This window comes from Crassostrea angulata, chromosome 10 (assembly GCF_025612915.1).
Source record: "Crassostrea angulata isolate pt1a10 chromosome 10, ASM2561291v2, whole genome shotgun sequence".
In the NCBI taxonomy this organism is placed as follows: domain Eukaryota; kingdom Metazoa; phylum Mollusca; class Bivalvia; order Ostreida; family Ostreidae; genus Magallana; species Magallana angulata.
Genome location: NC_069120.1, coordinates 4,687,064 through 4,713,400, shown reverse-complemented (window position 1 = coordinate 4,713,400; position 26,337 = coordinate 4,687,064). Strand labels below are relative to the sequence as shown.

The 26,337-nt window shown below is 34.1% G+C and overlaps 2 protein-coding genes across 4 annotated transcripts; one reads left to right on the top strand and one right to left on the bottom strand.

Moving 5' to 3' along the window:
- Window positions 1–652: 652 nt before the first annotated feature.
- On the bottom strand, window positions 653–11,918 carry LOC128166851 (UNC93-like protein MFSD11). Of its 2 annotated transcripts, XM_052832276.1 has the most exons (14): window positions 11,769–11,918; window positions 10,573–10,637; window positions 10,369–10,476; window positions 6,955–7,034; window positions 6,667–6,763; window positions 6,387–6,569; window positions 6,197–6,234; window positions 6,015–6,080; window positions 5,337–5,462; window positions 5,033–5,201; window positions 4,787–4,850; window positions 4,511–4,582; window positions 3,614–3,778; window positions 653–1,249 (listed from the first exon to the last, which is right to left on the bottom strand). In XM_052832276.1, exons 1-13 carry the CDS (start codon window positions 11,868–11,870, stop codon window positions 3,620–3,622), a joined length of 1,329 nt encoding a protein of 442 aa, XP_052688236.1. In that variant the 5' UTR covers window positions 11,871–11,918; the 3' UTR covers window positions 653–1,249; window positions 3,614–3,619. The 2 variants fall into 2 exon arrangements, with proteins under 2 accessions (XP_052688236.1, XP_052688237.1); XM_052832277.1 differs by lacking the exons at window positions 10,369–10,476; window positions 10,573–10,637; window positions 11,769–11,918 and adding an exon at window positions 7,115–7,133.
- A 307-nt stretch (window positions 11,919–12,225) lies between these two features.
- On the top strand, window positions 12,226–13,618 carry LOC128166854 (serine/arginine-rich splicing factor 2-like). 2 transcript variants are annotated; one of them, XR_008241178.1, is made up of 3 exons: window positions 12,226–12,646; window positions 12,741–13,031; window positions 13,279–13,618. XR_008241178.1 is itself a non-coding variant. In XM_052832280.1 (2 exons), the coding sequence occupies exons 1-2, from the start codon at window positions 12,303–12,305 to the stop codon at window positions 12,946–12,948; spliced, it is 552 nt and encodes a 183-aa protein (XP_052688240.1). In that variant the 5' UTR covers window positions 12,226–12,302; the 3' UTR covers window positions 12,949–13,249. The 2 variants fall into 2 exon arrangements, 1 of the variants encoding a protein (XP_052688240.1); XM_052832280.1 differs by lacking the exon at window positions 13,279–13,618 and having other exon boundaries at window positions 12,741–13,249.
- The last annotated feature ends 12,719 nt before the right edge of the window (window positions 13,619–26,337 follow it).

Genomic DNA, 26,337 nt, shown 5'->3' with positions numbered 1-26,337 from the left:
TTGTAAATAAGTAGGATTTTGCATGAATTGCATCGTGTTGCTATATTTAGACTCATATTATAATAAAACCTTTTGCATTTCAAATATTTTTCCACTCATTCCACATCCAACAGAAACCAAATAACGGTTATAATTCGAAAAATATTCAAAATTAATTGATGAAATTTTCACTCTCCTTGTGCGCCCAGATTCCTGCCGAATGAACATCTTAAGCGCCCACATTCTTTAACATACTTGATTTTTCGAGGTCAGTAATGTGTTAAGGAGAAAGTCTCAGGCTAGTAAAGAGAAGATATTGGTAGTGAATTACATGAAGAATTTAATAACACTAATTTTTTTTTCACAGAATGTGCATATAAATATGGTTTATCAGTCCAAAACTAGTGCAAGTTTTTGTGCAATCAATACACATTTTTTTTAGGGGTGGCACTGTAACTTCCAGGTCGTCCATTTGAATTTTTTTAGACTGGGAGCCACAGACAAGCAGCTACAAAAAACCTACACAAACAGACATTGCATTTTTGCATCAGTAGATGAATTCTTCCCATAACATATTTTATAGTCAATAAAGAATTTCCTCTATCAAAATCCAAGTTTTAACACTTTATTATTTGACATTACAAAAAACCTAGACAAATAGAAACTGTAAGCATTAGAAACTCAAATTACTTTATTTTTCTCCTTATTCTTTTGGGAAAAAAATATGAGGTTAATGATCAGATTCAATAATTCTACAATTCTTGCCACCAAGGTGCTTTACATGCCAGGGTAGTTGGAAAATCTTTTAATATCATGAAAACATAAACATGCAATAATCTAATAGTAAAAATATTGGCCAATACATACATTTTACATATAATTCCATCCTTGTTTTATATAAATTACATGTACATGATCCTTGCTATGAAAATATATGTGAGAACATGGTGTATATTTAAAATAGAAATAAAAAGCTGCACAAATAGTTAAAAATATTCAAAGTAAAATACAAGACTTAGTACAGATTACCAGTATATACATATATTCCTCATAAAATTCTGTAATATTGTGTTACCAAAATTAATCCCAGAATCAGTGACAAATCGTTGCTTTGGCACTGTAATTGTCTATCACACATAAACTCTGTCTGCTACAACCAGGGAATGTATAATGATTATTGCACGTCTCCAGTCCCCACCTCTCTCTAGTCATCACTCATTGGGGACTCACAGTCATACACAGCCAGGCCAATCTCTTCATTCTTCTCCTCCTGATGTAAAGGAAAAGAAAGATTGATTTATGGTAAAGCTTAGGTGACTGTTCATTTTCTATGTAGACTTATTTGAAAAGTATACTGATGGAAGAGTGGGGGCAACGCCTTTTTTGTAATTTACTATATGAATTTTAAAACAAGAGGCCCAGGGGCCACATCGCTCACCTGAGCAACAATTGCCTTAATTCTGATCAAATTAGCATTACAGTATCAAAATATCTTGACAACTAAGTACAGTAGATCTTGCTAAAAAAAAAAATTGAAAATCTGCCAATTCTTATCCACCTCTTTTTTTTTTGGTAAATACCAAGCCCCTTTTGTTGGTGTACCTGTAAGAAGATTTTTCTCTATTCCTAATCACCCCCCAACCCCCCCCCCCCCCCATTTCGTGGCCCCACTTTTCTCTATGGAATCATGGTTTCATCAAACTTAAATCTGCATAACCTGTGCTTTCACACTAAGTACTGAGTTTAGGACCGAAAACTTTCCCCTAATGCTTTTTAAGATTTTCTCTATATATTCCTATATAAAAATTCAAACCGCCATCACGGCCCCGCCCTACCACTAGGGACTGTGATTTTGCAAACTTGAATTTACACTACCCAAGGATGCCTCTACACAAGTTTAAGCTTTTCTGGCCAAATAGTCTTTAAAAAGAAGACTTTAAAGATTTTCTCTATATATTCCAATGTAAAAATTCATCCCCCATTGTGGCCTCACCTTACCCTTGGATATTATTTAAACAAACTTGAATCTATCCGATCTGGGGGTGCTTCCACTCAAATTTGGGCTTTCCTGGCCTAATAGTTTTGAGAAGAAGATTTTTAAAGACTTTCTCTATATATAAAAACTTATCCCCCATTGTAGCCCCGCCCTACCCCCAGGGACCATGATTTGAACAAACTTGAATCTACACTACCTGAGGATGCTTACATTTTAATTTGGGCTTTCCTGGCCTAGTAGTTTTTGAGAAGAAGATTTTAAAAGATTTTCTCTATATATTCTTATATAAACTTGATCCCCTATTGTGGCCCCACCCTACCCACAGGATCCATGATTTGAACAAACTTGAATCTACACTACCTGAGGATCCTTCCATTTTAATTTGAGCTTTCCTGGCCTAATAATTTTTGAGAAGAAGATTTTTAAAGACTTTCTCTATATATAAAAACTTATCCCCCATTGTAGCCCCGCCCTACCCCCAGGGACCATGATTTGAACAAACTTGAATCTACACTACCTGAGGATGCTTACATTTTAATTTGGGCTTTCCTGGCCTAGTAGTTTTTGAGAAGAAGATTTTAAAAGATTTTCTCTATATATTCTTATATAAACTTGATCCCCTATTGTGGCCCCACCCTACCCACAGGATCCATGATTTGAACAAACTTGAATCTACACTACCTGAGGATGCTTCCATTTTAATTTGAGCTTTCCTGGCCTAATAATTTTTGAGAAGAAGATTTTTAAAGATTTTCTCTATATATTCCTATGTAAAACTTGATCTTCCAATTGTTGCCCCACCCTACCCCCAGGGACTATGATTTGAACAAACTTGAATCTACACTACCTGAGGATGCTTCCATTTTAATTTGAGCTTTTCTGGCCTGATAGTTTTTGAGAAGATTTTAAAAGATTTTCTCTATATATTCCTATATAAAACATGATCCCCCCAATTGTGGCCCCACGCTACCCCCGGGGACCATGATTTGAACAAACTTGAATCTACACTACCTGAGAATGCTTCCATTTTAATTTGAGCTTTTCTGGTCTGATAGTTTTTGAGAAGATTTTTAAAGATTTTCTCTATATATTCCTATTTTAAACTTGGTCTCCCTCTTGTGGCCCTACCCTACCCCGGGGACCATGATTTGAACAAACTTGAATCTACACTACCTGAGAATGCCTCCACACAAGTTTTAGCTTTTGAGGCCTAATAGTTTTTGAGAAGAGATTTTTGAAAAATATCAACAAATTTTCAATAATTCTCAATTATCTCCCCTTTAAAGAGGGAGTGGCCCTTCATTTGAACAAACTTGAATCCCCTTCACCTAGTGGTGCTTTGTGCCAAATTTGGTTGAAATTTGCCCAGTGGTTCTTGAGAAGAAGATGAAAATGTGAAAAGTTTACAATGCCGACAACAAAAACAGACAATGGGCAAATTGTGATCAGAAAAGCTCACTTGAGCCTCTGGCTCAGGTGAGCTAAAAATGTTGGTGTTGTTGCATTTATTACATCTATCAATATTTTGTTTGCACAACTTCACATCATTTTGAATTCTGGAGGATGAAGAAATGGTCAGCAAACACTATTGAATGTAAAGCATTCGTTCCCTCTAAGTCATCAACAAAATGCTCGTACCTGGGGTCAGATAGACTGGTATCCCATTCTATACGCTCTGCTGACTCCCCACTCTACAACACAGAAGGCCAGGGTGCCAATGGCTCCCAGAACAGTGAGTATCAACAGCTGGTAGTAGAGCAGCAAAGCCTCACTGTAGTAAAAGGCTGCGGCAGCTGCTATAGACTGCAAGAGATTCAAATAACATTACAGGAAAATCAGGTCTGAAACGCTACTGCTCTATTATTGGTCAATTTACTGATAATCTGGGTATAATTCCCCTCCCATGCAAATCTAACACTCATTTAATACATGTATCAAGGTACATACATAACCTACAGGGATCTACACTCCAATATCTCAATTTAAATATGATGAGATAGTAAGACATAAACTTGTCTCTACAAAAAAAGTATATGCTGTTAACATGGTTTTGATAAATGATATATTGGACAATTATTAACTTTTTTTAACATTATCAAAAATGCTGTATGTTAATTTATAAAAAAAAAATCTGTTTTAAGGGGAATTCTTTTTTTTATCACAACAGCCATCTATGTGAAGTTATCAATTTGTTTACAGGTCTCTGAACTTTGAAATTGATTTTGTTCATTGTGTATAAAATGTTTCTAACAGTCAAAATTTAATTTAATGATTTGCTCCCTTGCATTCCTTATTCATTGAGAGAGAGAGAGAGAGAGAGCGAGAGCGAGCAATTGAATGAGGTGGTACAGTAGAAATTTATTAAATAAATTTTGTCTTTTTAAAATAGTTTCTACCCCCAATTCTATTGTTTAACAAATTCACATTTCTAAATTATGAGTGAAAATTGATAAAATAAATCATTTTTTGATACTCACATTTATCTATAAGGTACTTTATTTTCAACAAAAATCTATTTTTCATAAAGTTTACTACCTGTACAAATTTAAACAAGGCAAAAGCTGGCGAGCTGTCTTCTGGAAACATGAAGCCCAGAATGGAATAGAGCTGAAAAAACATACCAGTAGTAATTAAAACTTGTAAAAAATAAATTCAACAGTATACATATTACAAGGCACAATACATCATTTCTTTATATGGTATCCAATCCTTTACAACATGTTTCCCTTCCATCAACCTCTATTCAAGCTGTGACAGCAGTGTTAGAGATCAAAACCAAATATATCAGAGGAGAATAATTGAGACTTCTACCTGTGTGTTAAAACTACTATCTCCAAAACCCAAGAGGAAAGAGGAAAACACAGCTACATACTGGCTGTAAATATAGAAACAAAATCATCTCAGAGAAAATCATAAAGATCAATCGTTTTAAAGACCATCTAAAATACTGGTACATGTACGGTACATGTACTTTCTTAAAGTCTATTTAAAAGTATCTAAGAACTTTTCAGAGTGCCATGATGTAAACTTTTATCTAACTGAATTTTGTATTCTTACCTAGGAGTCATGTAAGTAGCAGAATCAGTGTTATCTTGAGGAGACCCATTGGGAATATTCATAAAAATCAGGAAGAAAGCTGCCATGTGTGCTAGATATCCCAGGAGCACGATAGGATCACGACCATATTTGTTGGTTCTTTTCCCCATCAAACCAAAAGCTGCGCCACCTAATTATTCATGTCAAAAAAATACTTTCTTAGAAAAGTATAACCAGTACATTTGTAGCATAGTATAATTGAGCATATAAATATTTTATTTTTTGTAAGTATTTTTGAATCATTGTACTTGCTTCAACAGCTTACCTAGAATTTCCCCCACTCCAATGAACATTCCAGATATACCAATGAGACCCTTAGCATTGTCCCCAAACTGTGGTGTGTTAGAAATACAGGTTCCATATACACCACTAAAGAAAGTCAGCTCTATACCTGTAAGACATCAGAAATTTAAACATCCCATTCTGGTAATAACTATTACTTATTGATACAATTGGCAAGGTGTTGGCGCATTTGATAGCATCAACAAATTTGGACACGGTAGCCCTGGGTTAGAGTCTGGTGTGTCGCTATCACAGTAACATTGTAACCATGGGCAAGTTACTTTACTCCACTTGTGCACTCTCTCCACCATGGGGTTAATATAGGTACTTGGCACATGAGACGAGCTAGATATATATGTGAATGAAAAAGCATTAGCGCCGTAATTTGGCAGCCATGTTTGTATGCTCCACAGGAAGTTCAGGATGCTATGGATTGTACGTGCCCCACCAGGGGGTAATATATAAAAGTTGTGTAAGGCAATGTACTTTTGGAGCAAGACTATAAACCCCTACCTTTACCTTTTTACCTTTACAATCAAGAACCTTTTGAAATGTTTTGGCCAGCACAAATATCAACTGTTTGGATGCATTAACTAGATAGTTACATTGTATCAAGAGTCCATAGTCTTTCAGTTGGAAAGTGGTCTTCACTTATCATTACCTGTATATGCTATGGCCAAACTTAAAAGCATGATCTCTTTCGTTCTGAGTAAATGGAAGGCTCTCTCTGAAAGAGAAGTTTATCAGTGATAATGAATGATGCATAAAAATTCCACATACAAACAGTTCCAGTAAATCAAAGTATTGGAGAAGACTGACACAAGGCAACAGTTAGGATCTTACTTATTGTTTGTAGAGGACTTTCTCTTTCACTTTGATCACTGTCAAAATAAAACATAAATAATCAGATTATCATATTTATTTAATTGCTTGCAGCATTCAACTCATTTGAACTGCCGGGATATAAAGTTTCTTTTATCAGTTGTCCATTCTAGGGCACTTTTTATCCTCAATGAACTGAGAACACCCTGACCTTGGTGATAAGTTGACCAGGTTCTCAGTGTCTGTGGAGACAGGTTTTCTGAGGAGTAAGAAACAGAGGACCCCCAGCAGAGCAGCCCCAGACAGACCAATGAACAGCTTGGTTCTCTCATCATCAGTAATATCCGTACTGCCCTTCAGCACAAAGTAGCTGTATATGTTCCCAAACAACAAACTATAACCAAAAAAAATCACAAAATGATTTTAAAAAATCCAATGTTGAATACAGAACGTTGTTTAAGTATTTGGTGTTGAATCATGAATCTAACTACCTGCATTGTAAAAGTGCCCAAAATATGCCACTGTTTCTAGAAACCGTGTCAGAGTCAGAGTTGATGGTCAGAAAGTTCCCCTGCGCAGTCCACAATACTGAATGGCAAAGAAATGGGGGAAAAAAAGATGCATGAATACAAAGTAGGAAAACCACTACAGGGCTGACTCATTAATCAATGTTCACTGATTGCAATTTTTCTCAAAACAATTTGGTTTTCAGAAGTTTCATACTGAGGAAAACAATTAATTGCTAAACAAAAATGAGATGAAACCTCATCAGAACTTACTTGCAGCTCCTATACCAACAAGAACTGATCCAAGATACAAGGCCCAAACCATTGGTTTTAGGAAGGACAAGATAAAGACACTACAAACAGAAGTACAGGGTACATAAAGATGTCTGTGTTACTGACTCAAAAGAGAAAATAATGTTTAGCAAACCATAACCTTATTCCATCTTTGCTAGCCAAGGGTGATGATCCCAGTGTTACTGTAATGAACAAAGAAGGATCATCACCCAGTCACCTTTGGCTAGCAAAGATAAATCTAGCTGCAGGTCTGTAATTCCCAGTGTGAAAAAATTCCAATGGACGACCAAGGAGCTACAGTGCCTCCAAGAGTCTGATAAAAAAAAATCAAAAAAATCTGCAATTTACGGCCCACGAAAAATTGTGCTAATTTTGGACTGAATAAACTTATTTCCGAACACATTCTATACAAATATTTGATTAAAAAAAATCCTCTGCCATTTTACTACATATATCATCACTTTACTTCCCTCCGATTACCTTTTAAACACCATCACCAGTCCCCTAAAGTGAAGTGGTGCAGATTGTTTACATGTAACTAAAATGTAACATGTGCACTAAAATCAAGTATACCTGGAAATTATAACCTTTCAGTTCAAGTGTTAGTTAAACTATAGCATTCAATGATTGTACCAATTATAACATATGGATCTGAAATAATATGGATCTCAGACTATAAACTAGATCTAAAATCCTCAAAATGTTTTTCATTTGAAAAAATTCCAAATCATATATTCAAAGATATTCTAGGTGTACATAGAAAAGCATCAAATTCAGCAGTCAATGCTGAACTAGGTTCTTATCCACTTTACTATTTTTGTTTTGAAAACATGTTTAAATACTATATCAGACTAAGAAATATGAAATCAAATACCACATATAATAATGCACTGTTAGTATCTAGCTTTTAAAGAAGACAAAGAGTTAGCTTCGAAAAAGAGTTACCGGGTATACTTCGTGGCAAAACAAGATTTTTAATCTCCAACAAAAACTAAACTTAACATCTTTAGATATTTCTCATAAGGATTTGAGGTTTAAGTTAAATAAATTTTTTGTTGATATGATCTTTGAGCAATTGAATAAAATCTCATCCTCTAACTCGGAAAACTTCACTTTTACAGTAAAATATTAAATACTAACGAGTACAAGTTGCAAGATTACTTAAAGTTTTCCTTGAAAAAGCATGAAAGATCCCAGCTAACAAGATTAAGAAAAAGTGCACATTCACTATTCATTGAAACAGGTACCGTAGATATTCTAAACCAATTATTCCAAAGGAAAAACGTTTATGCTATGCTTGTAAATTATTAGTCAAAAATGAAAAATATTTTATACTTTACTGTCCTGTGTATGACAATCTTCGATTTCATTATTGTGATATTTTCAATGATAAATTGTACTGTGGTATTGATCCCATAAAAGAAATTGTTAATTCAGGTGATTATAATACTACAAAACGTCAATGTATCTACTTGGATAAATGTTTTATGCAGAGAAAACAGTTCCAGGGACTATGAAGTATTGTATAAAACTGTCTTGCATGCTGTAGCCTCTATGTTACAATTTTCTTTTGTCTGTCATTTGATTTCATTTTGACTGTATGCCAACATGGTGATGTCAATAAACCATTGAATTGAAAAAATGTAAAGGTGGGATTCCCAATCTTGACGTGAATTTAACATACTTCAATTTCAGAGGTTAATTAGCATGTTTAAGAGAAAGTTTGATGCAATATACTGATATAAGTAGTAAATTGACTGAAGAATTTATTGTTACTAAATTTTTTTTACACAGAGTTTCTGTGAAAACTAGAACTGTCCTAATGGGACTAATACCCCCGCAAGGCTAATTTTAAATGGGAAAATTAATTGAATTGAATAATAAAGGTTTGGACCACATACAAATAAAAAAAATTCTAGAATTGTAAAAAAAAATGAAAAAGTTAACAAAAACAAAAAAAAATCAAAACTGTCAGAATTTCACTGTAAATACATATGTATAACAGTAATACATTTACAAATTTATGTATCTAATGATATTTTTTTTTAAATTCAATTGTTTTAAAGAAAAACCAACAAAATGACAATAACCCCTCCCTGTGCAGTAAATGGAAATACCAGTAGCTAAGCAATGCTCTTCTGTTGATAAAACTTTGAATATCTTTCTAATAAAAGTCTTGACAGATGCAATTAGTTGTTTCAAATTTTCCCCACTTTCTCCTGTGGTACAATGGAACTCAATATCAGAAAATTGATCCCATAGGACTGTGATTTTCTTTAATTAGCTTGTTCAATTTAATAAACTCCCAAAACATAACTATAATTACCATACTATGAAAAATATGTAAAAAAGAAAATTTAATATTAATACATAGAAGCAATTTTGAAATTGCCGAAACACAACGACCATATACCGGTAAGTAATTTTCAAATTCATTTAAATTAATGCCCTATAGGGTCACTTCATCAATTTACTTGACTAATAAATTTAAACAACTTCTAAAAATAGTTAACTTCTTTATTAATAATGATATTATTTATTCCAATCCTTATAATGATAAAAACTTTTGGTTTACATGAAACAGTCTAAAAATAGCCCCAAAGCCACCACTCATTTTACTGATTATCAATTTTCCCTAAACACATGCCCCATCTAAACCATGGCTCAGATAATGGCCCCCTTGGGACAAATGAATTCAGCCACACTTGTCTTTGATGTTCTTATTAGCACCTAAGAATTTATCATTGACAAAAAAAAAAAAGAATTTGCATTGTCAGCTGATAGAATACTTATAAAAAAAATAAATTTAGTTAAGACAAAAAACCTCCATCTGGATGTATTTATATAAATATATTTTAGAGTGTTTTAATACTATTAATTAATTAATAAAATCTGTAAGGATTGCCTCCCTAACTTTTCAACATCAGTGTACAATATATAGAATAAGAAAAATGAAAACTGTCATAAAATCATTAAATCTTGTCTGATCTTTAAAAAAAATTGCAGGTGCACATCTTCAGATGGTGATCAACACATGCACAAATTTTTAAACTGTTCCATGCAGTAGTAAAAAATTCTACAGGGGGGACAAAGTTGCGTCTACAGACAGACGGACAGGGTGAAACCAATATACCCCCCTAACCTTCGTTTGTGGGGGTATAATAAGGTGTATCAGTCCAAAACTAGCACAATTTCTTGTGCACTATAGATTGCAGTTTTTTTTTTTATTATGGGAGGCACTGTAACTCAAAGGTTGTCAATCCAGACCGTGAGCTAAAAACCTGCAGGTAAGATGAATTTTATTCAGTATGTGTCATGCTAATTGAAATTAAAACATAAATATTTGGTTCTATGCAAAACAGATTTAATAAATATGGTAAAAAATGTTCTTACAAGTAAAGAATACTGCCAACAAACATTGTAAATTTTGGACCAAGAACTGCCACAATAGGTGGGGCAATCCAATTAGCTGCCGAGAAAACAATATAGATGATGCTCAAACTATAAAAAAGAAGACAAATTATAAAGCATTAGTGACAAGAAGACTATGACAGATGATTTAGAATAAACATTCTAATCTCTGTATGAATAACTAACCTTGTATATCCATTTCCCGTGAATGTTCCATTAGTATTTGTTTTTTCACTTGACAAAACACTTTGCTATGAAAATAAAACAATAGTTCTGATGCTAATTATGAACTAGGAATAGCAGTATGCAGGGTTGACTACCTCAGTGACTGGAATGTCACCAAATCTAGGGACAGATAGAAATGAACAAAATGTGATATCTTGTTCATGGAAGAAGAGAATTAAGGTCAGATGACACGTTCCTCGAGCATCTTTTTTAGTATCTCCTTGTAATAAAGAGTTCCAATAAGAATTATTATTTTCATAATTAATTTTAGAATGATTAAAATTTACTTGTGTATGGAGAAGTGCCTAGATGGCCGAGTGGTTAGAGCCATGGCCGCTCACCGTCATGAGCGTAACTTCTAGAGGTTGTGAGTTCAAAGCCTGGCTTCGCCCGAGATAGAATTTCAATATAGTGAATTTCGCTGTCCTGTATATCTATTTATTATGATATCAGCAATTCAAGTGTATTTTCAGAAGATTATATAGGAAATTGCATACTCTAGTATTTTGCAGAAATGCCTGGTAAGGTATCCTAATTTTTTGCAAAAAGGTTGTCAAAGTAGTAGTAAACCATGAGCAAATTCCTGGAAAAACTTATATAAAATTGAGGAACGTGTCATCTGACCTTAAGTTTAAGGAAAGGTTATCAGAGTTATGCTTTCATTTGTATTTTTATATTTTTATTTTTTTTAAGCACATTCAAAGTCCTCTGTTTATTATATAGTGATGATACGCTTCAGATCAGTCTATATAAAACTTCTGGCTTTTAATAGTTTCAAACAAAAGGTTGCAAATTTATCTTAGCTATCAAAGTTATGCATGATATGGTCACCATTCCCGAATTAAGACTTTTATTTTAGCTGTGTCCCTTATTATGAGGCGCTTAAAAGAAATTCCTGGGACTTTTTTCATCCCAATGAATAGAAGTTCTTTAGACACAAGGAAGAAAATAGAAAATTAAGAAGGAGATATTATGATCTACAAACTCACAAGGGACGAATGCTAAAGACTGAAAGAGCCTAATATATCGTCACGTAACACATCTAGCAATAGCTAAAGTGGGTAAGCATTTGGTTTTCACGTCTTGCACCCCCCAACTTATATGGACCTCGATTCACAGCTTCAAAAATTTAAAAATTAAACATCGGCTACACTTACCTCTGCCATTGAAGCTGTTTGAAATGCCGTAAACAATAACATAAACCCCACCCCCAAAATAATAATATTGTACAAGCGAACGTCAAATAATGACTCCGCCATTTTTGGTTTATAATCTGCTGTCACATGATCAAGGAATTAGTAAAATAAGAAACATTCCCGGTCAAATGTTATTAGAGCCCTTTTTTCATAATATGCTTTTGTGCATGTGTCAAGATAGTGCTATCCAATGGTGTAAGTCATTGCAATAATTCAATAACAAGGCCAAGTAGATCAAAATTTTAATCGTAACTTTTTGGTCATTTCAGTAACCTTAAATTCTAAGGTAATCCGGAAACCCCAAACAATCGTAGTTCCTCGGGCCATTCACAAAATGAAACGGAAAAGACCGAAAATTGCGATTGGCCTAACATGTGACAAACGTTGTACACATGATTTAATTTACGCATGCGCATTCACTACACATGCGCAGTTGCAACGCACGCTTTCGAAGGAGAAAGGTGCAGCCAAACTTGTGGAAAAAAAACCCCGAAAATGAGTTACGGAAGAGGACCCCCCGAAATTGATGGTATGACCTCATTGAAGGTTGATAATTTAACTTACAGAACAACGCCAGAAGATCTTCGTCGGGCATTCGACAAATATGGTGATGTAGGCGATGTTTACATACCCCGAGACAGATTCACTCGAGAAAGCCGCGGATTTGCCTTTGTCAGATTTTACGACAAACGTGATGCCGAGGATGCGTTGGATTCCATGGATGGTGCCATAATGGACGGCAGAGAATTAAGAGTACAGATGGCAAGATATGGTCGACCAACCGAACCTTACAGAAGGGGACCACCGAGACGCAATAGTGGTTACAGATCAAGATACAGGTTAGAATTTGATTTATGTTTTATAGATTTTTAATGACCCAGTTTCAAATAGATCGCTTACGGTTAAATGGTTGAAATGTTCATATTTTAACAGGTCAAGATCTAGATCGCGTTCCAGATCTAGGAGAAGATCACGATCCCGTTCAAGACGCAGGAGCAGGCGTTCCAGGAGCAGGTCCTACAGTAGATCCAGGTCAAGGAGCAGGAGCAACAGTAAAAGTCCAAGTAGGAGTCGATCACGAAGCAAGTCGGCCTCCAGATCTCCAGACAGAACTGATGATGTGCAGCGAGAAGAAGATTGAACCAGTGCACTACTCGAAATCATTACTCGCCTTGACTGAAACTAAAAGCAGTTTCTCTCTTGACATACTCCCGTTTATAAAAGGTTAATACGTGCCACAAATGTTTGCACTTTTATTTGAATTATCAAATCGGGTGGCAAAATGGTAAAAATTGTGTGGAAACATTCAGTAATGATATATTTTTATTATTGATCATTGACAATTTTAACAATCATATGACTTCATGATGTTTTGTAAATAAATATGTTATAGATGGTTTTAACACAGAATATTCTGAAGTAATGTAAAGGTTTTAACATGATTGTTTCTTCTATTTCACATGTGCTGTAGGAGTATATAAGCTGCTGGTATGCAGGTCACTGCTTGTGCTGTGCAGTAGCAGTATTGCAGTAGTGCTGTGCAGTTGCAGTATTGTGCAGTAGCGGTCTGGTTGTGTGCAGTAATGCAGTGGGGAGGCTGACCCACCTCATGCTGTTCCTGATTGCAGAGCAATGGGTTTTGGGGCGGGAGCAGTTCAGTTTAATTGGGAAATAATGCGTTTGGGGGGAAAAAACGAACAAAAACAGGTTTTGGGGTGGGAGCAGTGAAATTTTATGAGGGGATGATGTGTTGTAAAAATAATAACAAATGGATACTATCACGATTATAAATTAAAAATGTTCATCGGGTATAGATAGTGATTAAAATCTTTTGTATTTAAAAAGGGAAGTAGGATTCTGTAGGAATGATATTTCATTATTTTGATTTAATGTGACCAGTGTTAATCCAGTATTACAAGTTAGGTCTTGGAGTCCCTACTCCATGGTTTAAACATTTGTTAACGTATTGGATAGTGATCTGTACATATACTAGTTCAAGTAATTAAACGGGGACAGCAAAAATATATATTGGCACATGTAAACGAAGTTTATTATAAGTTATGAAGAATGTACTACTGTATGTTGGGTGTCCAGACAGACCTTGGCAATTGTCCTATCGTCTTAAACTCCATTTGTACTATGTCGGAAGTGATTTGAGGTATTGAACAAATCTTCATGTAAAACCATTACGGTCACAATAATTAACCAAGTAAAGTCTTGAATTGGTGAAGCAAAAAAGTTAATATAGTTAAAAGCTACCCAAAGTTATTTTCCTTTTTAATTTAAAGCAGACCTCGTATTATTAAACCTTGGTTTAATAATGCATGCAGGTAAATGTAAACGCACGTAAAACAACGAAATAAAGCTACACGAAAAAAATAAACGTAAAAAACAAAAATCCTGCAATACGTTGGTCATGAGATATGCATGGGTGTGCAATTGGGAGTGTGATCATACTGTTCAGTGGAGAAGGCAGAGCTCGCCAAACATATTTGAGAGCCTTCCTATAACCCATTTTTTACATACTCCCAAAAAGTAAAATATTTGCAGCGAGAAAAGGTTGAGGGGCCTGGCCCCCAACCGGCAGAATCGGAATACAATCGTCAAGAAGGGGGGGGGGGGTTAATATGAAGCGAAATAAAGCGGTACCCTTTTGTTCGTTATTAAAAACAAATTTTGTACATCATTTTTTTTCCTTGAAATATGGATTAACTGACCGGCAACCGTAAGTGTAATATAAAATAATTTAGTTATGTGTTATTTGAATAATTTTTCTGATTCCGTTCCGCAAAATATTGATACCCGTGTGGATATCGGTAATTAACGGAATCGGAAGAAAACCGTTAGGGGATATGTTAATTTTTCTGCAATCAATATATTTACAATTTTACATCTTTTAGAAAATTAATAAATTGGTTTATAAAAGTAAGACTGACGAAGTAACTGTTGGTTAATTCACATCAGTACATTAGCCATAAGAAATTGCAAAATCCTCTCCTTTGGGAATATTTGAGTCGGATCAGACATCGTGATTATTTCGTGCAGTCTGTGACTTTATCGGTTTGGACCAATCTATAAACGGGGCGTATATATCCAGTCTGGCTTCATAATTACACGTATTAACGACATTGTATTCTGTTTTATCGTAATTAATAACATCGAGACATTTAATGAAATACCCATCTTCGCTAGCTAAGGGTTTCTCGCATCATCCCCAACGGTTTCAGAATGATATACTACGTTTCTCGTATTATATCACTATCACAAGTGTATGAGAAACGTAGTATATTGGTATGGAGGGTAATCGTGTTCAAAAGTCCAGACATGTAAACTTGTGAATCCGAACATGCAATCGTGTTGATGTGTGAGCTTGAGTATGAATGAGTGGAATTTTGATCGTATAACCTAAAACACTCGGAGATAAACACTTTAGAGTTGACCCCACAGACCTTCAATCTAATTTTCCCTACAGATGCTTAATTGCAGTTGTAAAATGCTGTTTGTTATTTACATGTAACCTGCAACTATAATACACACTTTCCATCTGTAATCTCTGCATTTGTATTTCCGTTTTCTGAAATATCACGGCAAACATGTTACAAATTGACAAATGTAAAGTATACAAGTTTGTCGAATTTTGACATGACCAAATATGGAAACAGTGACGTCACTGATAGAAAAAAAAAGACAAGTTGCAGGTAAAGGCATGCCGTAATCGCCGGAATAGGGACTGAATAAATATAAAAAATAATAGCTAAGCCTAAAATCATATTATCTCTGAATAACTAATTTCATGGAAAGTATTATTTTTGTGGAAAATTAAATTATGAGATTGGTGTACATTTTATCAAGAGAATGTATAAAAGATGCGAGTGAAGAATTCGATCGGCTTCAGATATCTTCTTAGAACTGAAAATAAAATTACATTTAATGACTGAATGCACGTGTATAGTACAAAGATATATGGGTCATTATCAAAATATGCAGCCTTTTGCGTCAGTGTCAATTTAAAGGGGGAAAAATAATGTTCTGGGGAATATATACAGTACCATTGGATTTAAGAAACTTAAACCCATATTGTTGAACAAATAAATCGACAATTTTACTGCTTAAAGTATAAAAAAAATATTATTTGTTATGAGATTTCAGTGAATTTATGTTGTCATTAAATTTTTCCAACGTCTTTAACCTACAATATCTTCAATAATATTGATGTTTTATTCCAAAAATTGCCGTTAATTTTCAAAACAACATTCATATTTTAATTTCTGCTATGCTCCTTAACAAGTTCTCTTTTAAAAACAATGAATTTGATGAGATATATGCTTGTACAAAAATTTTTTGTCATTGGTGTTACAAGGCAAATTATATAAAAATATCTTAAAATACATCAAGTAAATAATATTGTACTACAGTTGGAATCCCCCAGATCATAGTGACATCATTCCCTGCTACTAAAAAGATAAATGTATCAGTGATGACATCATTGTGATAGAAAATATGGCAGAAAATGTTAGTATGCTCCGAAAAATACAATGTAAACTGTGTCAGTGGGATAACGTGCTATTTAAGGTTTTCTATTATGAAAGAACAAAGAAGTTTTTCACATAAATGATGAATGTTTATCACATTATAACATAGGCTATGTAGCTTCGTGTAGTATCTGTTCTCTTGGGTCATACTGTTACATTTACTATGGATACATCAGTGGTATAACGGTCAGTGGTGTAACCAAAAATTGTTGTTACACCACTGAAAAAACTGTTACACCACATGACATTATTTAATTATTTTACTTTTTCTTCCATTTCATTTATATTTTGAGCATTTTGAACAATTGTTATTTATCAATTTTACAAGTTAGACACTGTCACAATAAAGAAAGCTTGACTATTTAATTGCAATTGTGTATTCTTAATCTGGAAAATGAGACCTGTTACACCATTGACATTATTTGAAACACCATTGACATTTTGTATGCTCTAATTATGTTTTACCCATTTAAATACTTGATTAAAAGATAAAAGTAAAAACAAATTTATTCTATTAAAGAAATGAAATTATCCACATCATATTTTTATTAAAAAATCAAATTTTTAATGACTTATAGTGTACAATAATATATGTTATTCCACTGACATTTCACATTCCCTATTATGTTATACTACACTCTTTCAATACTTTAAGGTAACAAATGCTAGCTGAGCTTCAAAAAACATATATAGACAAAGAGGAAGTGTATATGCATTGTATGCATAGATTTTGGAGAAAATTGGAGAAATTTCAATTTTATTATCCAAAGTGTATGATTGATATGAGCTGGTATAGTATTGAAGATGTTGTTTGTGAGATTGATGAGCCGAAGAAAGTTCGAACTCGGTACAAGGTGGATAAAAGTGTGTGGATGCCAATAGTAAAAAATATAACATCAAAGAATGAGTGAATTCATGTAAAAAAAAACATCTACATGCCATTTTTGTGTCAGTGGTGTAACACTGATTATAAGTGGTGTAACAGTGTGTCTATCTTCAGATTATGAAAGAAGGAGGCACGAAAACTTTTATTTAAGATCAAATTTATCATGTTTTAAATGGAATCAAAAATAGAAATTAGTTTATTTTACAAAATTTAACACGCTTATCTCTTATTTATTATCGCTAGGTCAGTCATGTAACTTTTAGTCAGTGGTAAAACATAATAATCAGTGGTGTAACGTGTACATTTTTCTCCAAATAAAATTAACTGACAATGATTCATGTATATTTGAAAACACCAGTGCATTTACAATAATGTCTTTTTTATGCTCCATTAAAAGAAAAATCCAGTTGTGTTCTTTTTAATGCTCAAATTAAAAATTTGTTGAGTAACATCAAGACTTTGTCTCAAATGTTATGTTGGTCACTATGTAAATGTGTCAAATATTTTCTGTTATCTAATTCTAATAACTTTAAATGAAGTTTGTTGATATAAACTTTACGTCCATCATTTTAAAAGAATTATTTTATTTTATTTAAGAATTTTTTCCTATACTATATGCCTGTTACACCACTGACAAAATTTTCACAGTTCATTTAATTTTAGTCTAATTATCAACCAAATGGTAGATTCCAATGTTTGCAAATTTTTAGATGTTATACTTCATTGTTTGTTAAATGTGTTTTTTGCAATCAAAGTAATTTTTTCACCAATAATTTTCTCATGTTTTACATATTTTAAAAGTCTGCATATTTTGATAATGACCCATATACGCATTTTTGGGAGTTGATTTTTAATCAACTCTCCAGAGCAGTTACTCGGGCAAACGGAAAGTGAAACAGTGTTTGGACCTAAGCACAAATCAACACCGCTGACAACAATTAGTTCTAATGAAAAAATTCGATGTAATGAGTTCTTACGCATTGTTCTTCAAGGAAACTCATTTATAGATACCTTGTAAATAGTCAGATTTTAAATGGTACGAACAATTTAGACATTTTTTGAAGTCGTACATTTTATGTATTCCTACGCCAGAGTTCAATATAGTCTCGTTCAACCAGACGTTCGGCCGTCTCCGTAAATCTCCGACAAGCATAGTCTCTCTTGCCAATCGTAACTACTCGGCCATTTCCGTCACCGCAAATAATATTTATCGGTTACGGAAAAGGGCGAGCGTGATCCGAATGTCTCTCTTGCTTGTCGGAGATTAACGGATACAGTTAAGAGTCTGGTTGGACGAGAGTAGAGTTCAATTTTGCTTGGATACAGGAGGGGCTTAGCTTGTCAAGATTTCTGATGATTAGTTTAACCCCCCCCCCCCACTTTCAATTTGCTTCCGACCCCAGTTTTATTAGAATACATGCAACAAATTGTTAAATTATAGGCCTCGGCTGAATTAAGTAAACGATCTCCAAACGCATCCTTATTGCTAACACAAAGTTGGGACAAGACCCCCCCCCCCCCCCATACACCCCCGCGAAAAATTACACGGAGTCGGCCAGCTGAGTTACTAAGTTATCGATAAGAAAAACAAACTTTAAAGACACTGGTTTTGAGATGTGATTAATATGGAACATAAGAAGCGACACCCTCTTTAAAAAAAAAAAATTCCAAAGATAAGGTTAACTGTCATGAAATTAAAATGTGTATAAATTATTTTAAGAAATGTTTCTTTGCATTGTCGGCAATGTATAGGGGGGAAAAGCCTATCATGCAGGTAAAAATTGGCATTTTTTTTTATTTCAAGCAATCATTACGGGATATGAGTATGACGTCCTGAATGTCGGTTCAATACAGACTCACTTTGTGAAGTTGGTTGAGAAACATTTTCTGGAGAGCTATTATAATACAGCTTTACAGCCACTTGTGAACTAGCTGCAAGTCTGTAGCTCCCGGTCTGAAAAAATTCGGATGGACGACCTGGGACCTACAGTGCCTCCCATAGTAAAAATGCAAGATCTGCAAAAGAACAACTTCCTATCTTGAAAACTGTTCGAAGAGTTATCGGTACAATAAGGGTAGCTTTTTGACAGCCACTCGCCCGCCCGCCATTTTTACTATTTTAATAATCGGAAACCCGGTTAAAAATTCTCAAAATTCTTAGAATTCAGAAGCAGTTGAGTTACATGGGACCTCACGGCGGTCTCCGAACCCCATGCCGCTCAAAATATATTTACCCCCTTAGGAAATTTCTTGATCCGTCTCATTTCTAGAAAATAGTACGCATTATCTTATATTCCAGTTTAAATTACATGTCAAATTTTTTTAGAGAAATGTTATGTTAGGTATTTCCTTTTATAATACCATGAGAATTATATTACGGAAATAAGCGCATTCGTACGAAAGCCGAATAGGGCCACATAAAAAAATATTTTTATCTCGTAATTATGAGAAAAGATCTCGTTATTACGAGTTAATTATCTCGTTATTACGAGAAAAGATCTCGTTATTACGAGAAAAGATCTCGTTATTACGAGTTAGTTATCTCGTTATTACGAGTTAGTTATCTCGTTATTACGAGAAAAGATCTCGTAATTACGAGAAAAGATCTCGTTATTACGAGATATTTTTCTCGTTATTACGAGAAAAGATCTCGTTATTACGAGATAATTTTCTCGTTATTACGAGTTAATTTTCTCGTTATTACGAGAAAAGATCTCGTTATTACGAGAAAAGATCTATATAAAATGGTGCGTTTCTGAAAAAGAATTCGACTGGATCACACTTTAAGTCTATCTTTTTCATTCCAGAAACGTTGATTCAATTTTGATCAATATTTGAAAATAACAACGATCATTATTCATTAATTTCTACATATCAAAATGATTGGTTTCGACATTTTATCTGGTATTAATAAAAGGAAAGAACTTTATGTAATTTTTCTATTCAACTTCTATATATTATAATCCCACTCCGAAGTAAATACCAGGTAGTCCTATAGTCGTAAAAACACAGTTTTATTAGTTACAGATAACTTTAATGACTATATAGTTTCAGTCATGGATATGGATACACAGGATTTACCCGAATTTGTGTTTTATATGTTCATACACAACCTACATGTATATTGAAAATATTTGATTTTATATAAACATTTTGGAGTCTGAAAAAAAATAACACGTATCCTTCTCAATTATTGACATACAGTTCAATGAATTTTTTAATCAATTTGCTTTGCTAATTCTTCTGAAATTTCTTTAAAACTGCTTGGTCCGATTTTATATCAAAGTATGCATTTTAAACGATGATCATGCTAAGTAAGTGTATATTAATAGACATTGCAGTAGTTCATACACTTTATATAAAAAGAATAGAATAATGAAACGCGCCATTTGAAAACTAGATCTTTTCTCGTAATTACGAGATAATTAACTCGTAATAACGAGATCTTTTCTCGTAATAACGAGATCTTTTCTCGTAATTACGAGATCTTTTCTCGTAAATACGAGATAATTAACTCGTAATAACGAGATAACTAACTCGTAATGACGAGATCTTTTCTCGTAATAACGAGATAATTAACTCGTAATAACGAGATCTTTTCTCGTAATTACGAGATAAAAATATTTTTTTAAGTGGCCCTATTCGTCTTTCGTACATTCGTCACATCACCAACGATTTTTTTTTTACACATGAACCTCTTCCTGTTTGGTCCAGTTTCAATCATGCTAGATGTGTTATTGCCGAGCCTGAAGTTACAAATACAGAAACTACGGATTGAAAGTGTGCAAAGTTGAAGGTTTAATCAACTAATGTAAACAATAAAGTTGCAAAATGTGCATCATGCGAAGGAACTGGGTCAAATCTTACACGTGTTAATATAGGTTACAAGATCAGAATTGCCCATATTCATACTTCGGCTCACACATCAATACGACTGCATAGTTTACATGTCTGGATTTTTGAACACGATTACCCTCCATATATTGGAAACCCTTGGCCAGCGAACATGAAAGTTTTAAGGGGAAATTTCTCGAGTACCGATCGAAATAGGGCAACTTGATAATCCCACCATGGAGAGGAGACATCATTGATCAACCAAATCAATTAAAACAAACGGTACGTAATCCTTAACCCATCATAAAAAACCCCCAAAACACCAATTCAATGATGCAATATCCAATATCAATGATGCACCGAAATTACTATACATGGAGTCATCATAGATACATTCTCGTTCTTAACAAACAAGGGTAGATACATTTTAACTTGATCATAAAAAATACAGTCACTACCGCATCAAAACGAGAACGAATCGCTTAACATATTTAAAAGCAATGATACGTACGTCATATAAGGATACATTCCCTAGCCCATCAAAATATTGATACATCCCCTACCTATCAAAACATTGATACATCCCCTACCCCATCAAAACAATGATACACTCCCTACCCCATCAACACAATGATACATCCTCTATCCCATCAGAACAATTATAAATCCCTAACCTCAACAAAACGGGATTAATACATTCCATATTTCACCAGAACAAGGATACAACTATTACATTGAAATAATTAAACATTCCCTATATCCCATCAAAACAAACAGGACCACCCCTTAATTTGTGAAAACTGGAATACACCTGTATCCTATCAAATATCAAAATATGCATCCCCTACAAAATCAAAACAATAATTAAGTCTCCCAAAGTTTGGAGACTGATTGTTTTTGTACGGTTTCTTCTTTTTCTTCTTTCCCGCTCTGAACTTGTCCGTCATGTTACTCAGAGATGGCTGAACAAAATTGTACAAAACTCTAGGATACAATAGGCCTGCATATCTAGATGTGCACGCTGGTTTGATTTTTTCTCATCTGGGGTTGGCCAACCATTTTTCTGGGGGTCAAAAGGTCGTGCGGTCTAACATTGAACCTTATGGGAAAACTATTAGATTCTATTGTAAATGGTTATAACTTGAAAACAGACAAAGATAATAATATAGTGTTTTCAGAATCTTATATTGACTGTTACAGGCAATATATAAGGTTTATTAGATCTTACCCCTGGGGTCATCCCCATCCCCAGGAATTGGAAAAGACCATAGATCTCAGAAACTGTTAGAATCCTGACCCCTAAATCATATATATTCTTGTTCCTTGTGTTAAGGGGCATCAAATGGTATGTAGGTCATGGGCCCTGGGGGTGGTCCTGAACCCCTCAAACAGAAAGTGTCCGGATTTCTTAAAAACGGTCGAGATCCCCACCCCTAAACCATAAATATTCTTATTCCTTGTGTTAAGGGGAATCACATGGTATGTAGGTCATGGGTCCCTAGGTGTGGTCCAGACCCCCTTAAAACAGGAAGTTCCCAAATAACTTGAAAATGGTTAAGATCCCCACCCCTAAACCATATATATTCTTTATCCTTGTGTCGAGGGGCATCAAATGGTATGTAGGTCATGGGCCCGGGGGGTGGTCCTGACTCCTCTCAAACAGAAAGTGCCCAAATATCTTGAAAACGGTTAAGAACCCCACCCGTAAACCATATATATATATTCTTATTCCTTGGGTCATGTTGGTTCACCTGATGTATAGTAAAGGATCCCTGGGGAACATCACGAAACTTCAGAAATAAAAATAATCAAGTTCTAAATCTTTTTGTCTGTAAAGTTTGACCCGTGTGGGTCACCCCTACTCCCAATGATGGCCTCGTTCGTTTGGGAGACTTTATAATCGCCCAAATTATAATTAAATCTTATTATACTGTATGATGGGTTACTTTTGCCCCATGTTATTTTCGCATTTCTCCGCAAACGATTTCGTTCCGTTTTGAATTCGCTCAGTCAAAGCTGTGTTTTAAGAAAGATAACTTGAGCCATTGGAATTTGTACAGTCTGAAATTCGTGCATTGACAATGAAGAGGAAAGAGTAAAAAATAAAATGGGGTGAATATTTCACTGTTTACATATATCTTATTCTAAATCTAACTCCATCAAAACAAGGATACATTCCCAAACCCTATCAAAGCAAGGATACATTCTTAACCCCATAAAAATAAGGGTACATTGCCAAACCTTATCAAAAAGAGGATTCGATCATTCTCAAATTCCAATCAAAGCAAGGATACATTCCAAACCCCATCAAAACAAAGATACATTACCACCCCAATCAAAGCAAGGATACATTCCAAACCCCATCAAAATAAAGGTACATTGCCAAACTTTATCGAAAAGAGAATTCATTCTCAAACCGCATCAAAACAAGGATACATTCCCGAACGCCATCAAACAAGGATACATTAACAAACCCTATAAAAGCAAGGATACATTCCAAAAACCCGATCAGAATACTTAGTAACGGTACATTGCCAAACCTTATCAAAAAGAGAATTCATTCTCAAATCCCATCAAAACAAGGATACATTCCCAAACCGCATCAAAAGAGGGATACATTCCAAAACCCCATACAAAAGGATACATTCCCAAACTGCATCAAAAGAGTGATACATTCACAACCTCTATCAAAAGAAGGGTACATTCCCTAACCTCATCAAACAAGGATGCATCAAAGCAAGGATACATTCCAAACCCCATCAAAATAAGGGTATATTGCCAAACCTTATCGAAAAGAGAACTCCATCAAAACAAGGATACATTCCCAAACCCCATTAAAACAAAAATAAATTTCCAAACCCGATCAAAACAAAGATACATTCTCAATCAAATCAAAACAAGGATACATTCCCGAACCAAAACAAAAAAAGAATACATTCCCAAACCCCATCAAAACAAGGATATTTTTGAACCCCATCAAAACAAAAATACATTCCCACGCAACAATTAAACAAGGATACATTCCCAAACCCTATCAGAACAAGGATACATTTCAAAACCCCTTAAAATAAGGATACATTTCAAAACCCCATTAACACAATGATACATTTCAAAACCCTATCAACTCAAGGATACGTACATTCCTAAACCCTGTCAAAACAATTATGATACCTTCCTAAACTCCCATTAAAATAAGAATACATTCAAAAACCCTATGAAAACAAGCTAGGATATACATTCACAAACCCAACCACAACAAGGAAATATACATTCCTAAACCCCATCAAAACAAGGATACATTCAAAACCCTATAGAAAATATTAGGATGCATTCCAAACTCTATCAAAATAATTAGGATACCTTACCAAACTATATCAAAATAAGGATTCATTCCAAAACCCCATCAAAACAAGGATACATTCCCAAACCCCATCAAAATAAGGATACATTTCAAAACCCCTTACAAACCAATATATATCTTTGAATTCCATGAATATAAGGATACTTTACAAAACCCTATCAAATCAAACTAATTAGGTTCTTTCCAACCCCTATCAAAACAATTATGATACCTTCCTAAACCCTCATTAAAATAAGGATACATTTAAAAAACCCATCAAAACAAGGATACGTTCAAAACCCTAACAAAATAATTAGGATGCATTCCAAACTCTATCAAAATAATAAGGATACCTTACCAAACTCTATCAAAACAAGGATACATTCCCAAACCCCATCAAAACAAGGGTATATTCCCAAACCCCATCAAAACAAGGATATATTCCCAAACCCCATCAAAACAAGGGTATATTCCCAAACCCCATCAAAACAAGGATACATTCCCAAACCCCATCAAAACAAGGGTATATTCCCAAACCCCATCAAAACAAGGATACATTCCCAAACCCCATCAAAACAAGGGTATATTCCCAAACCCCATCAAAACAAGGATACATTTCAAAACCCCATCAAAATAAGGATACATTTCAAAACCCCTTATAAACCAGGATATATCTTTGAATCCCATGAATATATGAATACTTTACAAAACCCAATCAAATCAAACTAATTAGGATACATTTCAAAACCCTATCAAAACAATTATGATACCTTCCTAAACCCACATTGAAATAAGGATACATTCCTAAACCACATCAAAACAAGGATACATTCACGTTTCAATTCAATTCAATTTATTTTCACTCAAACCGTCAACATGACGGTACATGAGGTACACATATATATATATAAATATTTACAAATGTATGTATAGAGTCAGAGGTACATGGACAATACAAATTAGAGAGAAAAAAAAATATGAGAAAAAAGTACAAATGTTCAAGGAGGACAGACTGATTCAAAAATTTCATTTATAAATAAACAGAGTTTTTTGAGTTTTTTAAGTTTTAAAGTAGACAATAATTCACAAAATTTAAAAGTGTTTGGTCTTACACAAAATCTAGGTTCCAAGTATTTTTGTCTAATACATGAAAGAGCATTACATTCTAATATAAAGTGCATTTCATCGGCTATTTGATTTTTATTACATAATGTGCAACATCTTTCATTAAGAGGAATGCCTAACCATCTACCAGTTTCTACAGGAAGTCGGTGATTCGACGTACGGAATTTAACAAGAATTTTTCGAAGTTTTGATGGCAGAATACTCAAATATTTTTCATATCCAAAAATAAATTTGAAAGTTCTATATATATGACCTTTTGAAGAATTTGCAATATCAGCCGACCATTTCTGCACAAACTGGTCTTTAAGCCTTTGCTTGACAGCATTTGTAATCCAATTAACATTTACAGTACATTGTTCATTCCAAATGTTTGAAAAACCACACTTATTAAAAATAGAATGTATACAATCAATCCATGGGTTTTTAGAAAAGTCATTATTATATTGATTCAATAAGTATTTGTAAAGTATATGAACAATTTTATTTTCTGGCCCGGTGAACAATTTTGCCCAGTATGAAACCATTCTAGTATATATATTAACAGATAACGGAAACCTTCCGGTTTCTCCATAAACCATGTATGATGGGGTACAGCTTTTTAAATTCAGTATATGTTTCAAAAATTTCAAATGAATACGTTCTATAGTTTCTATATTTTCAAAGCCCCATACTTCACATCCGTATAATAATACCGGCATTACTACTTTATCGAAAAGGTCTAACTGACACTCGACAGGTAAATTAAATTGCCTTATTTTCCTAATGACCCCATACATAGCCTTCTGTGCCTGTTCACAGAGATGTGTTTTTGCT

What these genes read in the sequence shown, in the direction of transcription:
- LOC128166851 (XM_052832276.1), bottom strand. Translation starts at nt 11,870, where the DNA reads ATGGCGGAGTCATTATTTGACGTTCGCTTGTACAATATTATTATTTTG. An exon ending in TGTTGGTATAGGAGCTGCAA is followed by an intron (nt 6,764 to 6,954) that starts GTAAGTTCTGAT and finishes TTTGCCATTCAG; the next exon opens with TATTGTGGACTGCGCAGGGG. An exon ending in GCTACTTACATGACTCCTAG is followed by an intron (nt 4,851 to 5,032) that starts GTAAGAATACAA and finishes CTATATTTACAG; the next exon opens with CCAGTATGTAGCTGTGTTTT.
- LOC128166854 (XM_052832280.1), top strand. Translation starts at nt 12,303, where the DNA reads ATGAGTTACGGAAGAGGACCCCCCGAAATTGATGGTATGACCTCATTG. An exon ending in GGTTACAGATCAAGATACAG is followed by an intron (nt 12,647 to 12,740) that starts GTTAGAATTTGA and finishes ATATTTTAACAG; the next exon opens with GTCAAGATCTAGATCGCGTT.